Source organism: Anolis sagrei, chromosome Y (genome assembly GCF_037176765.1).
Source record: "Anolis sagrei isolate rAnoSag1 chromosome Y, rAnoSag1.mat, whole genome shotgun sequence".
Lineage (NCBI taxonomy): Eukaryota > Metazoa > Chordata > Lepidosauria > Squamata > Dactyloidae > Anolis > Anolis sagrei.
The window spans coordinates 16630720-16644473 of record NC_090035.1 but is presented as its reverse complement, the minus strand read 5'-3'; the positions used below and the strand labels follow the sequence as shown (position 1 = coordinate 16644473).

The window sequence follows — 13754 nt, the reverse complement described above, 5'->3', positions numbered from 1 at the left end:
TGAAAGCCTTCAACAATACACTGATATAATGCATTTTGCAAGGGCATAATATGGCACTGTAGATCCACCCTTAGCCCCATCTGCCCTGCCATTATAATGCAGATTGAACTGCATTATATGGTCAGTAGAGACTCACCTAATGCCTGTTGAACTCCATGGATTTGGATTATCCATGGCTACGGATTTGAACGGTAGAGGGAGCAGGAGCTCAGCTTTCGCTTTGGTGCCAAAACTGCATCCCTTTCTCTATGGTGGAATGATACACCCACATGGTGAAGAGAAGCCCCCTTCCCATTGGCTTGGCTTTTTTGCCCGGGTCAAAGGAAAACCCCAGGGCGCTCTGCACATGCCCCGAAGCCCCTTGGACTGGGTGCCAAAAGGGGCAGGAGCCCTTGCGTTTGGCCACGCCGCTTGGTGGCAACGTAATCGTTGGGCTGGGCAATGCAAGGAGGCGGTGCGAGGCAGGAAGCACCTCGGATGGAGGAGCAGCCCATGGGGCCCGAGCCACACGAGGAAGAGGAAGAGGAAGCTGGGATCGGGAAGCTGGCGCTCCGTTTCCAGCGGGGCTTCCTCGCCGCCCAGCGCCTTCCCCACTTCCCTTGGGCAGTGAGTGCGCCACAGCCATGCGCTTTTACGCACAGAGGGGGAGTGGGATGGGGACACTGGGGAGGGCGTGGCTTGGGGGCTTGGGGGCGTGGCTTGGGAAAAGGCATGACTGGGGAGGGGGGGGGGTCTTAGGGTTTGTCCTCATCATCCCTTTCCAGCTACAGAAGCCAGTCAAGCCTCCCAATCCTGTCCTAGGCGCATTTCCCAAAAGAGTGCCAATCTTGTGTTGTCCAGTGTCCAAGGTTTTCATGGCCGGAATTGCTGTGAGTTTTCAGTGCCCTATGATCATGTTCCAAACAAAGAATGCCCCCAGGCAACAACAGCCAGGCTTTGCAGATGCCAGGCTACTCAATGCTAATCAGACTTGCTAATTGCAAGATTCACACTTGCTTCAAACAGACAAGAGTTCAATGTATTGTCGAAGGCTTTCACAGCCGGCATCACTGGGTCGTTGTAGGTTTTTCGGGCTATATGGCCATGCTCTAGAAGCATTCTCTCTTGACGTTTCGCCTGCATCTATGGCAGGCATCCTCAGAGGTTTTGAGGTCACAACATCAGGAGAGAATGCTGCGGGAACATGGCCATATAGCCCGAAAAACCTACAACGACCCAAACAAGAGTTCTTTCTCCCACGCTGGACATTATTCCACAGATAGATACACACACACTCACACACCCCACTTACCTCATTTCCAACAGACCTCTGAACTATGGATGCCAGCCACAGGTGCAGGTGAAACGTCAGGAGAGAATGCTGTGGGAACATGGCCATATTCCAAAAAACCTACAACGACCCCAACAAGAGTTCTTTCTCCCACCCTGGACATTATTCCACAGATACACACACGCACCCCACTTACCTCATTTCCAACAGACCTCTGATAAACCTCTAAAGATGTGGAGACCAAAATCCACTGATTGTGGTAATGTGAAAATAATTAGATTAACTCAATGAATATATTACAAATACACATACATAAAAAAAACCAGGACTGCCACATTCACATTAAGTAGAAACAACTGGTTCTTCTCTTGAAGTATAAAACTGGTCTCCACAGTTTTAGGGGAACCCATTTTTATTTTTGGTAAACCTCTAAAGATGCCAGCCACAGATGCAGGTGAAACATCAGGAGAGAATGCTGCAGGGACATGGCCATACAGCCCGAAATACTCACAACAATCCAGGACCAATCTTCCAAGGATGTATACTAGACCTCCTCTTTTCTAGCTATCCAAAATGTGACAGCTTCAATGTAGTGATATCGCAGGCATGGGCAAACTTTGGCCCTCCAGATGTTTTGGACTCCAACTCCCAGGAAAAGTTCTGGGTTGTGGTAATTGAAGTCCAAAACATCTGGAGGGCCAAAGTTTGTTCATACCTGGCATAACCACATATGTGTTCTTAGCGGTTGCAGGGAACTTACTGTACCTAACAAACACATGGAAATGTTTCCTGCTGCCAGTTTAGCATCTATGAGCCAGTTCAAAACAGTTGTGCATTTTTTGCATGCAAATTGGTTCCAGCTCCTCTGCCCTGGTTCAAGCCCAGGTTCATTGCGCCCATGGGTAGACGGCCTAATGATGGATTAAGGATAGTGTTTCCATATTAAGCCTTTACTCCAGAAAAAGGGATTATCTGGTGTATCTTGCAGACAGTGTTAGCTCTGGGAGAGGTGCCAGGAAAGGTCGTGGACGATTTGCCCTCAGAGATGACTGGGATATTAAAAAGTTCTGGGTTGCAGTATATCAGAATTGGTAAAATATAGAGGCTATCCCAGGCATGGGCCAACTTGGGCCCTTCAGGTGTTTTGGACTCCAACTTCCACCATTCCTAACAGCCTCAGGCCCCCCTTTTTTCCCCCTCAGCCACTTAAGTGGCTGAGGGGGGAAATGAAAGGGCCTGAGGCTGTTAGGAATGGTGGGAGTTGAAATCCAAAACACTTAAAGAGCCCAAGTTGGCCCATGCCTGGGCTTTCTCTTGAAGGCAAGCCATGGCCCTTTGTGACACAAGGGTGCCCAATTTCATGGAGTCTAATTAAAGTCCCATTCCAGTGGGGCTGAAAATCCACTCCAGGAATTGGATTCCCTTAAAGCAACTATCTGGGTGCTGAAATTGTTTGAAGAGTATTGTTCAGATCATTGTGTGTCTTGTCTTCTAGGATCTGGAAAAGACGCTGAAGACTTCAAAGGATTCCTCGTCGCTGCTGACTATATTGCAGGAGGCAAGTTATTTCTTGCATTATTTCATTCTCAGTCTGCAACAATCCACAAAAAATATTTGGAGGGGATTAAGATTTTTGACCGAAGTATCTCATTGCATAAGAAAGCCCAATTTGCCAGTGAAATTTGCACATTTTAGTCCTGTCGTGCACGCTGGTAGTGGCTGATGGGACCAATGAAATCTAGAGGACCACATGGTCCTCTCTCAGGCCTAGAGCTTAATTGGATTTGATGTTCTCCTTGGCGATCTCATTCTGCAATATTAATTTCTTGTCCCAACGTCTTTAATAATTTCAGACTGTTCTTCACCCTCTCTGCTTGAAGTACCCTCCGTCGGTCAAGTACAGAAGATGCTTCTTATCAGAGCTCATTAAAAAGGTAGGATTGTGCTTAGCTCTGCCCTTTGTAGTCCAACCATCTCCAGAATAGACTACTGCAATGTGTTCTTCTAGGGCTCTCCCTTGAAAACAATACAGGATCTACCCTTCATTCAGAATGCAGTTACTTGATCACAGAATAGCTCCACCCCATGAAATCCCAAGTTTTGTAGTTTTGAGAGGTACTTAGAAAAATTCAATTGTGCTCTTATGCGCTATTTCAAGGCAGTAGACTAGAATTCTTCAGCCGTGGATTCTTAGCAATTTGCTGGACAACAACCCCTCAGATTCCATTGCAATAATACTTTTATTTATTTATTTATTTACTTATTTGACCAGTCATATGACCATTTCAAAATACAACATGAATAAAAGACACTTATAAAAGACAAGGCAAAAAGGAGAGGACAGCAGCTGACCTTCTATTGACAGTCAGAATCTTATTTTCCTGGTTCTTCTTTCAAGAAATGTGCTCTTTTCTTGATAGCTTTCAGAATAAAAAGGCTTACTCTGATTATAGTGGATCTTTCCTGTCCTTGCAATTACAATTCCATTACAATTAAAGTGACATAAAATTGTTGTAATTGTACAGCATGGATTTATTTGTTTATTTATTTAACCTTTCAGAAGCAAATTGAGAATACAGTTATAATGTATTTACAAACCGCAAACAAAGTTAAAAACTTGACATTATACTAAATTTCCTTTGACCAGAAGCTGGCCACTTGGAGTGCCTCTGGTGTCGTTGTAAGGAGGTCCTCCCTTGTGCATGTGGCAGGGCTCAGGCTTCATTGTAGTCAGTGGTCTATGATTTGCTCTTCTCCACACTCGCATGTCATGGACTCCACTTTGTAGCCCCATTTCTTAAGATTGGCTCTGTATCTCATGGTGTCAGAGCAAAGTCTGTTCATTATCTTCCAAGTCGCCTAGTTTTCCGTGTTCCCAGGAAGGAGTCTTTCATCTGGTATCAGCCACTGATTGAGGTTCTGGGTTTCAGCCTGCCACTTTTGGACTCCCACTTGCTGAGGCGTTCCTGCGAGTATATATGTAGATATTAGGAAGCTATTTCTTGATTTAAGGCATTGGCTTGATCGCTGAAATCTGAACAGAGGATGGGCTGGTGATGTCAATGCCTTGGTCCTTTCATTACTGGCTGCTACTTCCCGATGGATGTCAGGTGGTGCAATACTGGCTAAACAGTATAATTTTTCCAGTGATGTTGGGCATAAACACCCTGTGATAATGAGACATGTCTCATAAGATCCAATACATGGTAAGATGTATTGTACACTGGGCATTCATGTTCTGCAGCAGAGTAGCAAAACACAAGGGCAGATGTCTTCACTGTGTCTGGCTGTGATCCCCAGGTTGTGTCAGTCAGCTTTTGTATGATATTATTTCTAGCACCCATTTTTTGCTTGATAGTCAAGCAGTGCTTTTTGTAAATCAGAGCATGGTCCAGAGTAACTCCCGCAATTATCATCATCATCATCATCATCATCATCATCATCATTTATATCTCCCCGAAGGGACTCAGGATGGATTCCAATCACAAAAAGGCAAACATTCAATGCCTGACCATAACAACTAATAGACACGTAATAACAAAAATTAAAGTCCACAGCATATAAAAACAAATTATAACTTAGCAAATTAGAATAAAAATGCTCCAGTGGGACTCCTTCCCAGGTAATCCTCAGAGCTCGAGATGCTTGTCTGTTCTTAAGATGAAAAGTACACATCTGTGTTTTAGATGGATTAGGAATCAGCTGATTTTCAATGTAATAGGCAGTAAGAGCACCTAAAGCTTCAGAGAACTTCGGTTCAACCATTTCAAAGCTCCCTGCTTGAGCAGTGATGGCACAATCGTCAGCATAGTCAGCATACAGTGTGGATACATAGGCCACAAATTAACTCTGCCTCTTTTCCTTAGCATGAAGCTACAGGGGCTGAACCACTGGATCAAATCTACGAATCCCTTGGTGATGTCTTAAATGCCGAAGAAACTGCCCAGTTCTATAAAAGCTACTTACTGGTAAGGCCTTCTATATAATTTTTAATCTAGTGGGGACACATCCTCTATGTGTCTTTTCATACCATTTTCTTCTGCCATCCACAAAATCATAATAAAGATGCAAGTATAGATGTTGGGAGACGTCTGTATCTTGCACTGTTACGTCTGCACTGCTACACTTCTTAATGCAGGCCCCCTACCCTCCTCCAAAGAAAAAAAACTACTCGAGTTTCATTCCCCCAAAATAACTATTTCCAAATTGAAGGATTCCATAAAGAATCACAGTTATTTTTCTTTTACTGGATACTCTGTGAAATGTCTGGATTTACTTGGGACATCCTAACATGTAACCTCCTTACAGCACATCCAGCTAAAGGAAAATATCAGCAATCATCCTGCCAATCTTTCATGGGGAAGTTGACAAAGGACTGTAGAGATTTCTCAAAGAATGTTTGAATCAAATCTGTGACTAATTAAACCCACAAACATTGCTTCTGAAAATGTGGAGACTGGATAGCCATCTGTTGGGGGTATTTTGGTGGTCATTCAGGATGGTTGCAGGTTGGACCTTAATCTGCCCATGTTTCTTGTAGCCCTCAGGAGAAGCCATTACACTGGGTGAGAGCGTGGCCATTATTTCTCAGGGAACCACCGGCCTCGTGACGTGGGATGCTGGCCTTTACCTGGCGGAGTGGGCACTGGAGAATCCTGCCGTTTTCACTAACAGGTGCATGCTGCATTCTGCCCAAAACTTGGAAATACAGGATCAATGGGCAAGCCAATCTCATGCATTTGTTCATGTTCTTTCTCTTTCCTTTTTATTATTTTTTATTTTAACTTATTTTTAGGAGTATTTTGGAGCTAGGAAGTGGGATAGGACTGACGGGGCTCGCCATTTGCAAAGCTTGCCACCCAAGCAAGTACACGTTTAGCGATCACCACCCCTGTGTTCTTCAGCAGCTTTTGGAAAATATCAATTTGAATGGTTTTGCCCCAGATGTTTGTGGCTGCAGTCCGGCAAAATGGGATACTCAAAAGGCAGAGCTGGCAGGATTCAAGGGACCCAAAGTCTCTGTAACAGAACTTGACTGGAGCCTGGTTACGAAAGAAGAGCTTGCGGGGCTGTCGTCCGATGTCGTCATTGCCGCTGGTAATAATAATAATAATAATAATAATAATAATAATAATAATAATAACAACAACAACAACAACACTTTATTTATATTCCGCCCTTCTCAACCCGAAGGAGACTCAGGGCGGATCACAGCACACATACACGGCAAACATTCAATGCCGCTTTTGTATAGACAATACACAGAAAGACAGAACTTAGTGTCCAGTTGAGTTTGTGTGTGTGTGTATGCGCGCGCGCCAAGGAAGGTGAGTCCAGCCACAGGGAGTGCTGTTGCTCCATTCTCTATGACGGAGCCTTCAGGACTTCCTCCTTCTTTTTTGGTCACTCAGCATTTTCTGATCTTTTTTTCTTTATGGCATCATAAAGCACATCCCTTGCTTTTAGCGGTACCTAATTTCTCTAATTACAGCTGAAGCTGCTTTCTAACTGCTTAGGTAAACAGTGAGCAGGGCTGACAGTCGACTGCTCATGCCAACCCGGGGCTTTGAACTTGCAAACTTCAGTTGACAGATCTTCTAGTTGCTGGTGATTTATCAGCGGTGCTAAACCTCCAGCCCCCTTTGGTGGTAAAATGCTTCTTACATTTCACAGTTGAAAACAGGAGCATCTCTGGCCAGACAATGTCAAATGCTTGATCAGAAATACTAAAATGTGTTAATGAAGTAGTAAGCACAAGTTGGGGAATGGTTGTGAGAGTCACATGCATTCACCCATGTCTGTAAACATGACCCCATAGCATAAAGTCAGCTTACAACATTGTAGCTTTTGGGGGGAAATGGCAATCATAATATTTTTGAAAAGGAAAAATAATGTTATATCCTTTTGGCAAATGTGAACATCTGGAGACCACCTTTTGAAAACAACTACTCATGAAAAAAACATGACCTTGTTAGAAGCCAACCCTTTGAACAAGAGATATTCACAAGCATTCATGTAATGGCACACAGGTAACTCAGCTGTCAAACTGATAAACCATGTCTTTGAACTGCCAGAGACAGAGGCATGCCACTGCACAAAAAATATATACTTGGCTAGCAGTTTTGAAAATATTTATTTGAAGTTGAAATTGCAGTGGCAGTTGCCCAAAACATATACTCTCCCTTGAAAATATGTATTTAATCATTTTATATGGTTTTTATAATATTAGGTTGAATGTTTTTAACTGTACTTTTATGAATGCATGGCATCAAATTCTGCTAATTCTGTAAGCCGCCTTGAGTCGCCATAAGGCTGAGAAACGCGGGCTACAAATGCCATAAATAAATAAATAAATAAATAAATAAACATCTTAGTTTAAAATATGCCCTCAGAGTTTTAAAAAAACCAAAATCTTCCTTGAAAAATTACATATCTTGTTTGCTTCTAAACATCCTGTATTAATTCAGCATACAGGCACGTCTCTTATCAATGTTCAGTTACAGATAGGATGTAGTCTCTGTTTTAAGAACAAAGGGTATCTTTCTTAATCAGTAGTCCATAGTCCAAAGTTTTTAAGTATACATCTTATGAAAGTCCAAACTGTATAATTATACTTACTCATTCTCAAAGCAAACATACAGTAAACTGTTCTTGCGTAAGTCCAAATGACATCTGCTTCCATTGCAGTCCAAAAACATACTTATTCCACTGAAGTCCAAAACATATCTGTTAACAAAATGTAATCTTGAGTCTGAACATGCTCAGTACAATCACATCTCTGTAGCCCCTCCCTCACCAAAGAGGTCAATCAAACTGGCAAATCAACATATACATACAGTACAGGGTAGCAAATATATACATTAACAAACAAATAGTGAAAGCTTGGAAGGTTGCTATTTCCAACAGTAGCTGTTGGATAGGTTAGCAACTTATGTCTCAAATTGTTTTGGGCTTTGCTTCTTATTGTTGCATGCTTTCATGTCGTTTCTAACTTAAAGCAACCCTAAAATGAGTCGTGGGTTTTCTGGGGCTGAAAGAGTATGACTCACCCAATGTTACCCAATGGGTTTCCATATCAAAAAGGAGAATTAAAGCATTCCCTCCCTCAAGTCCAGTGCTCAGACCACTGCACATGCTCTCTTCCCAAAAGTAAAGGGTTTTCCTTGGGATGTTGCAGCCTTTAAAGAATCACAACTGGAAGCATATATCTTACCTTTGCTTTGCACGTGCATTTTGTATGTCTGTTGCCAGTACAAGCAATAATAGCAGTTGAGGTCTACCTGTCAGGATCGCTGCATCAGCCTGGGACTGGCTGCTTTGGTTCTCTGCCATAAAGAAGGGAAGAGGGGGGAGGGAGGCTGGATACAGTTGGGAAAGGTAGTGTGGATAAGACATCTGTTTTGAGAGGAAATTGAAACTGCAGTTAACAGACTGTGGGCACAGTGTTTGGCCACTAGGGGGCGGATGGGAGTTGGGGCTGGTATGTAGAAGAGGTTTGAGCAGGGAAACTTTAGAACTGTCTTTTTAGAATTGTGAAAAGAAGGACTAAATCACTTATCTCCAGTGTTTTATTGTTGTGAACTTGATTTTAACTCCAAGATCTTCCAGAGTCTGACATTACGAAAGTTGCCCAGGGTTCCTTGTCTTTTTAATTCTGTTATTTCTCCAATTCTTCCCTCTTGAACATCCCAAATAGATGTGGTCTATGATCCAGAGCTCATGCACGCCCTTATCAGAGTTCTGCAGAAACTTCCCAGTGGTCCTGATGGCAAAAAGGCCCCAGAAGTCTACATCGCTTTTACAATCCGAAATCCAGATACTTACCATTGCTTCCAAACCGAACTCGGTAAGTGGCATTGCAAGTCAGTTCAATATTGTTTCATTGTTCTGTGGCCATCATCAAGAATTGAGCTTTAAAGCCATTGCCCACCCCCCATTACAAATCTGCCCCCTCCCATGGTATTTTCCTAAAGTCCTATGACTAAAGCATCTATTGTACCATTGAGAAGTTGGGATAAATAGCATTGTGGAAATATTCCCTGAATATAACAATTTTCTTTCCTCCCTCTCCTTGCAGATAAAGTTGGAATCAGATGGCAAGCTGTTCCTTGCTCACAGAAGAACATTTTCCCTTATGACCCTCATGCCAAGATAACTCTCTTGAGGTTATTTATTTGAAATTCATGTTTCACTCTGAATCATTTCAGCAAGATAAGCAGCTGCTGTAATTCATATCTGTTATCATTACAATATGTATTCCATCAGCATTGTGTACATCTGTTGAAACTAAAGGGAACAACTTTACAACATTGTTAACTCATGCTGCCTCCTCCATTGCAAAACAGCCTGAAAAGGAAGAATGATCCATGGCAGGGGTTTCCTTGGCATGACAACCTGCAGGAGGAGATCCCTGTGGTAGGAAGGACAACGGCTGGTGGTTGGACAGTTTAAAGAGCGAATCTGTTGCAGAGACACCCCTTGGGAGGGCACAGTCTAGGAGGAAATGCTGACATGGATATGCTGATGTGTCCCGGATTAACTTAAGTGTCCAATTCAGTGTGAAACAAAAGGGTGCAAGACCCAAAAGACAAAGGTGAATATGCCAAACAATCAAGGGCTTGGCTGCCTGTATAGAGAATTAATGAATTCATATTTGCTGAGCCTCCTCTTTCCACAGGAGTGGCACACTCTCAGCCTCCAGTTGAATGAACAGACATCCTGTGTTTATCCTGGTGACAAAGAGGATATCTATCTGCACATACACACACACACACAAAAGTTTTGATATTTATTTGGCTTGGGAAACAGCTGGAAGAGTCCTTGCTGTGATTTCCCTTCCCAAGGGATTGTACAAACTGAGGGCATGGGAAGGCAGCTGCCCTCTATATACATTTTGATACATTCACTTGATACAGTTTAAACATGTTATACTTTTAGGAATTGACACAGTACATAAAAGATACAAGTTACACAAAAATCATTGTTGATACATTTTATTAAAAGGTTGGATATGATAAGAGTGTTTAGGGTACATCTGCTAGGTCAATTTTGGAACATCTAGTCGTCTGGACACTTCACAATTTTGGAGCCGTGGAAAATGTTTTTAAAATAAAGGAAAAATCATATATATTGTGTAGAGTCGTTTAATGATCTATACATCTTTGTGTGTGAGGTGCCATAGCTTGACAACAATGGCACATAACCACCACAGTCTCAACAGGTGTTTCAATTTGAAGTAAAGTCAGTGTCAGTATGCTGCAGTGTGGAGTCAGACTGTATTGAAACAATGTTCAGTAATGTATTAGATGGAAGAGAGTGTTAGTCTGCATGCAACAGAGAAAAAACTGAAACAATGCTTTAGAGAACTTACTGTTTAAACTCTCAACCAATAAGAAATGTACTTGTATGCTAAATACATGAAGTTTGGAAGTAAATCAACTATGTTACTTTTAATGAAGATTACCTATTTTTGGTCTCGTGAGGGCATTATTTAAAAGCAATATATTTTATGGGAGAGTAGATATATTTTGGCAACTGAAATAATACTTTTAATGATCTACTATTGGTATGTCTTTGTGCCTAACAGTTCAGAAAGATAACTAGGTATATCAGTCTAACAACGGAGAAGCCTAATTTGCCTTACATGAATGCTAGTAGATATTTATCACTAGGAAGAAGATTCACTCAAATGAATCATAGAATCAAAGAGTTGGAAGAGACCTCATGGGCCATCCAGTCCAACCCCATTCTGCCAAGAAGCAGGAATATTGCATTCAAATCACCCCTGACAGATGGCTATCCAGCCTCTGTTTAAAAGCTTCCAAAGAAGGAGCCTCCACCACACTCCGGGGCAGAGAGTTCCACTACTGAATGGCTCTCACAGTCAGGAAGTTCTTCCTCATGTTCAGATGGAATCTCCTTTCTTGTAGTTTGAAGCCATTGTTCCGCGTCCTAGTCTCCAGGGAAGCAGAAAAAAAGCTTGCTCCCTTCTCCCTGTGGCTTCCTCTCACATATTTATACATGGCTATCACATTCAGCCTTCTCTTCTTCAGGCTAAACATGCCCAGCTCCTTAAGCCACTCCTCATAGGGCTTGTTCTCCAGACCCTTGATCATTTTAGTTGCCCAGAACTGGACACAATATTCCAGGTGTGGTCTAACCAAAGCGGAATAGAGGGGTAGCATTACTTCCCTGGACCTAGACACTATGCTCCTATTGATGCAGGCCAAAATCCCATTGGCTTTTTTTGCCGCCACGTCACATTGTTGGCTCATGTTTAACTTGTTGTCCATGAGGACTCCCAAGATCATTTTCACACGTACTGCTCTCGAGCCAGGCATTGAAGTCCCATAGCCTCCCATCAGGGCCATATCCAGAAAAAAAGAGTTAAATGTTCACTCTTTTCATAAAGATCATACTTTACAAAAGGGTTGTGGTGATTCCAAATAGTGTGAATGCCAATTAATCCCCAAAAGGATCATGCTTCCAAAAGGCTATGGAGATGTCTGGTTTCCCAAAAGGTTAGGGTCTCTAAAAGGTCATGCCATTCCAAAATGTATGACTGGAGGGAACTGGGTGGCTTTGCTGGTCTCTTCGGACTCTGTGTTTCTATGATTCTGGGTTGAACCAGGCACAACCCCATTTTAAGGGAAGCTGTATCGTTTAGTTTGGGGATCCATGGAAACAAGGGGCTGCCTCTTGCCCTTAGGAATCCATTCTGCAGTCCTAATGAAAGGAGTCCCAAGGTGGCATGCTGATTCGGACACAGGGAAGAATGAGTGTCTTGCCTTGCCTTGCCTTGCCTGGCATTATGAGATCAAAGTCCTGGCAGTTCCAGAGGACTCTTGCTGGGTGTTCTTGCCTGCCTTTTGTGCAAACAAGGCAAGATGGAGTACCAGGTTGTCCCTTCTCTTTTCCCTTTGGGGACAAAGGAGGCCTGTGTGAAGCCCAAAGGGGAATGAAAGCTACCTTGGCACAGAGGGGTAAAAGTGTCCTGTGCCATCAAGAGAAAACAGACTTTTCTGTCCTTTCTCCCCCAAGCCATTCTCCCTAGCAGAGAAGTCTCATAGTCTCCCATCAGGCCCATATCCAGGAAAAAAATCTGGGAGGAGTTGAAACTTTTTCCCCCTGAGATGACTTTTCAGGTCTGTGTCTCCTGATGTGTCATCTCAACAAGACCTAGAAATTACCATAATTGTGCAAAGGTTCTTCTTAAGTAATAGGTCCTGAATCAGTGTGTTGTTGAAGACTTTCATGGCTGGAATCACTGAGTTTCAGTAAGTTTTTCAGGCTATATGGCTATGTTCCAGAAGCATTCTCTCCTGACATTTCGCCCACATCTGTGGCAGGCATCCTCAGGCGTTGTGAGGTCTGTTGGAAACTAGGAAAATTGGGTTTATAGATCTGTGGAATATCCTAGCTGGGAGAAATAATTCTTGTCTGTTTGAAGTAGGTGTGAATGTTTCAACTGACCACTTTGATTAGCCAGACCTTTAAACTGCTAGGCCATTAAATGCTAATCAAGGTGGCCAAATGAAATGTTCACACCTAACTCCAACAGACAAGAGTTCTTTCTCCCACCCTGGACAGTCTACAAATATATAAACCCTATTTTCCTAGTTTCCAACAGACCTCACAACTTCTCAGGATGTCTGTCATAGATGTGGGCAAAACATCAGGAGAGAATGCTTCTAGAACAGAGCCATACAGCCTGAAAAACTTACAGCGACCTCCTGAATCATTGTTCCCTTTTTAAGTCAGGTTTTTTTTCTGGCCACAAAGGACAATAGTTTCCAAAATTGGCAAAGTTTCTTTCTGTTTTCTTCTGCTTTATTTTTATGTCCCTTATCATGATGATAGGTTACATCTAAACATTTTCCACTGTGATGTCCATTGAAGACGTATTTTGCATTTTCCCATTGCACAAATGATTTAGCAAGCAATGCTCCAACATGCTGATGTGCACCTTAACCCCGAACTTCTCCAAACACCACACCGTACTTACTGAGCGCACCTTGTACATGAAATGAGTAGGCTAACTAAGGAAATCTGCTGAACCATTTGGGATGAAATCTTAGTTGCCTCTTCTTAGTTAATATCCCTTAGGTGGTATAAAGTTTAGCAAGATTCAATTTGACAAGACGCCATAATAATGTATATCAGTTTTAAATGCTTATTTATGTTTATGTTTTAGTCATTGCTTATTATGTTCTGGAGTTCCTGGTGGCACACCGGATTAAAGTGCAGAGCTGCTGAACTTGCTGACTGCAAAGTTGGTGGTTCGAATTCAGGGAGTGGGGTGAGCTCCCGCTGTTAGCCCCAGCTTTAGCCAACCTAGCAGGTTGAAAACTTTGAAAAATGTGATTAGATCAATAGGTACTACTCCAGTGGGAAGGTAATGGCACTCCATACAGCCATGCCGGCCACATGACCTTGGAGGTGTCTACGGACAACACCAGCTCTTTGGCTTAGAAATAGAGATGAG

The 13754-nt window shown here is 42.7% G+C and overlaps 1 protein-coding gene across 1 annotated transcript; it reads left to right on the top strand.

Annotated features, from left to right (window-relative positions):
* Positions 1-257: 257 nt before the first annotated feature.
* LOC137095450 (protein-lysine N-methyltransferase EEF2KMT-like) lies at positions 258-10395 on the top strand. The gene is made up of 8 exons (XM_067462130.1): positions 258-606; positions 2766-2828; positions 3124-3204; positions 5137-5238; positions 5811-5944; positions 6066-6367; positions 8967-9116; positions 9348-10395. The coding sequence occupies exons 1-8, from the start codon at positions 442-444 to the stop codon at positions 9446-9448; spliced, it is 1098 nt and encodes a 365-aa protein (XP_067318231.1). The 5' UTR covers positions 258-441; the 3' UTR covers positions 9449-10395.
* The last annotated feature ends 3359 nt before the right edge of the window (positions 10396-13754 follow it).

Coding starts and splice junctions, on each gene's coding strand:
- LOC137095450 (XM_067462130.1), top strand. CDS start 442: ATGCAAGGAGGCGGTGCGAGGCAGGAAGCACCTCGGATGGAGGAGCAG. Junction 607..2,765: donor TTCCCCACTTCCCTTGGGCA/GTGAGTGCGCCA, acceptor CTTGTCTTCTAG/GATCTGGAAAAGACGCTGAA. Junction 6,368..8,966: donor CGATGTCGTCATTGCCGCTG/GTAATAATAATA, acceptor CATCCCAAATAG/ATGTGGTCTATGATCCAGAG.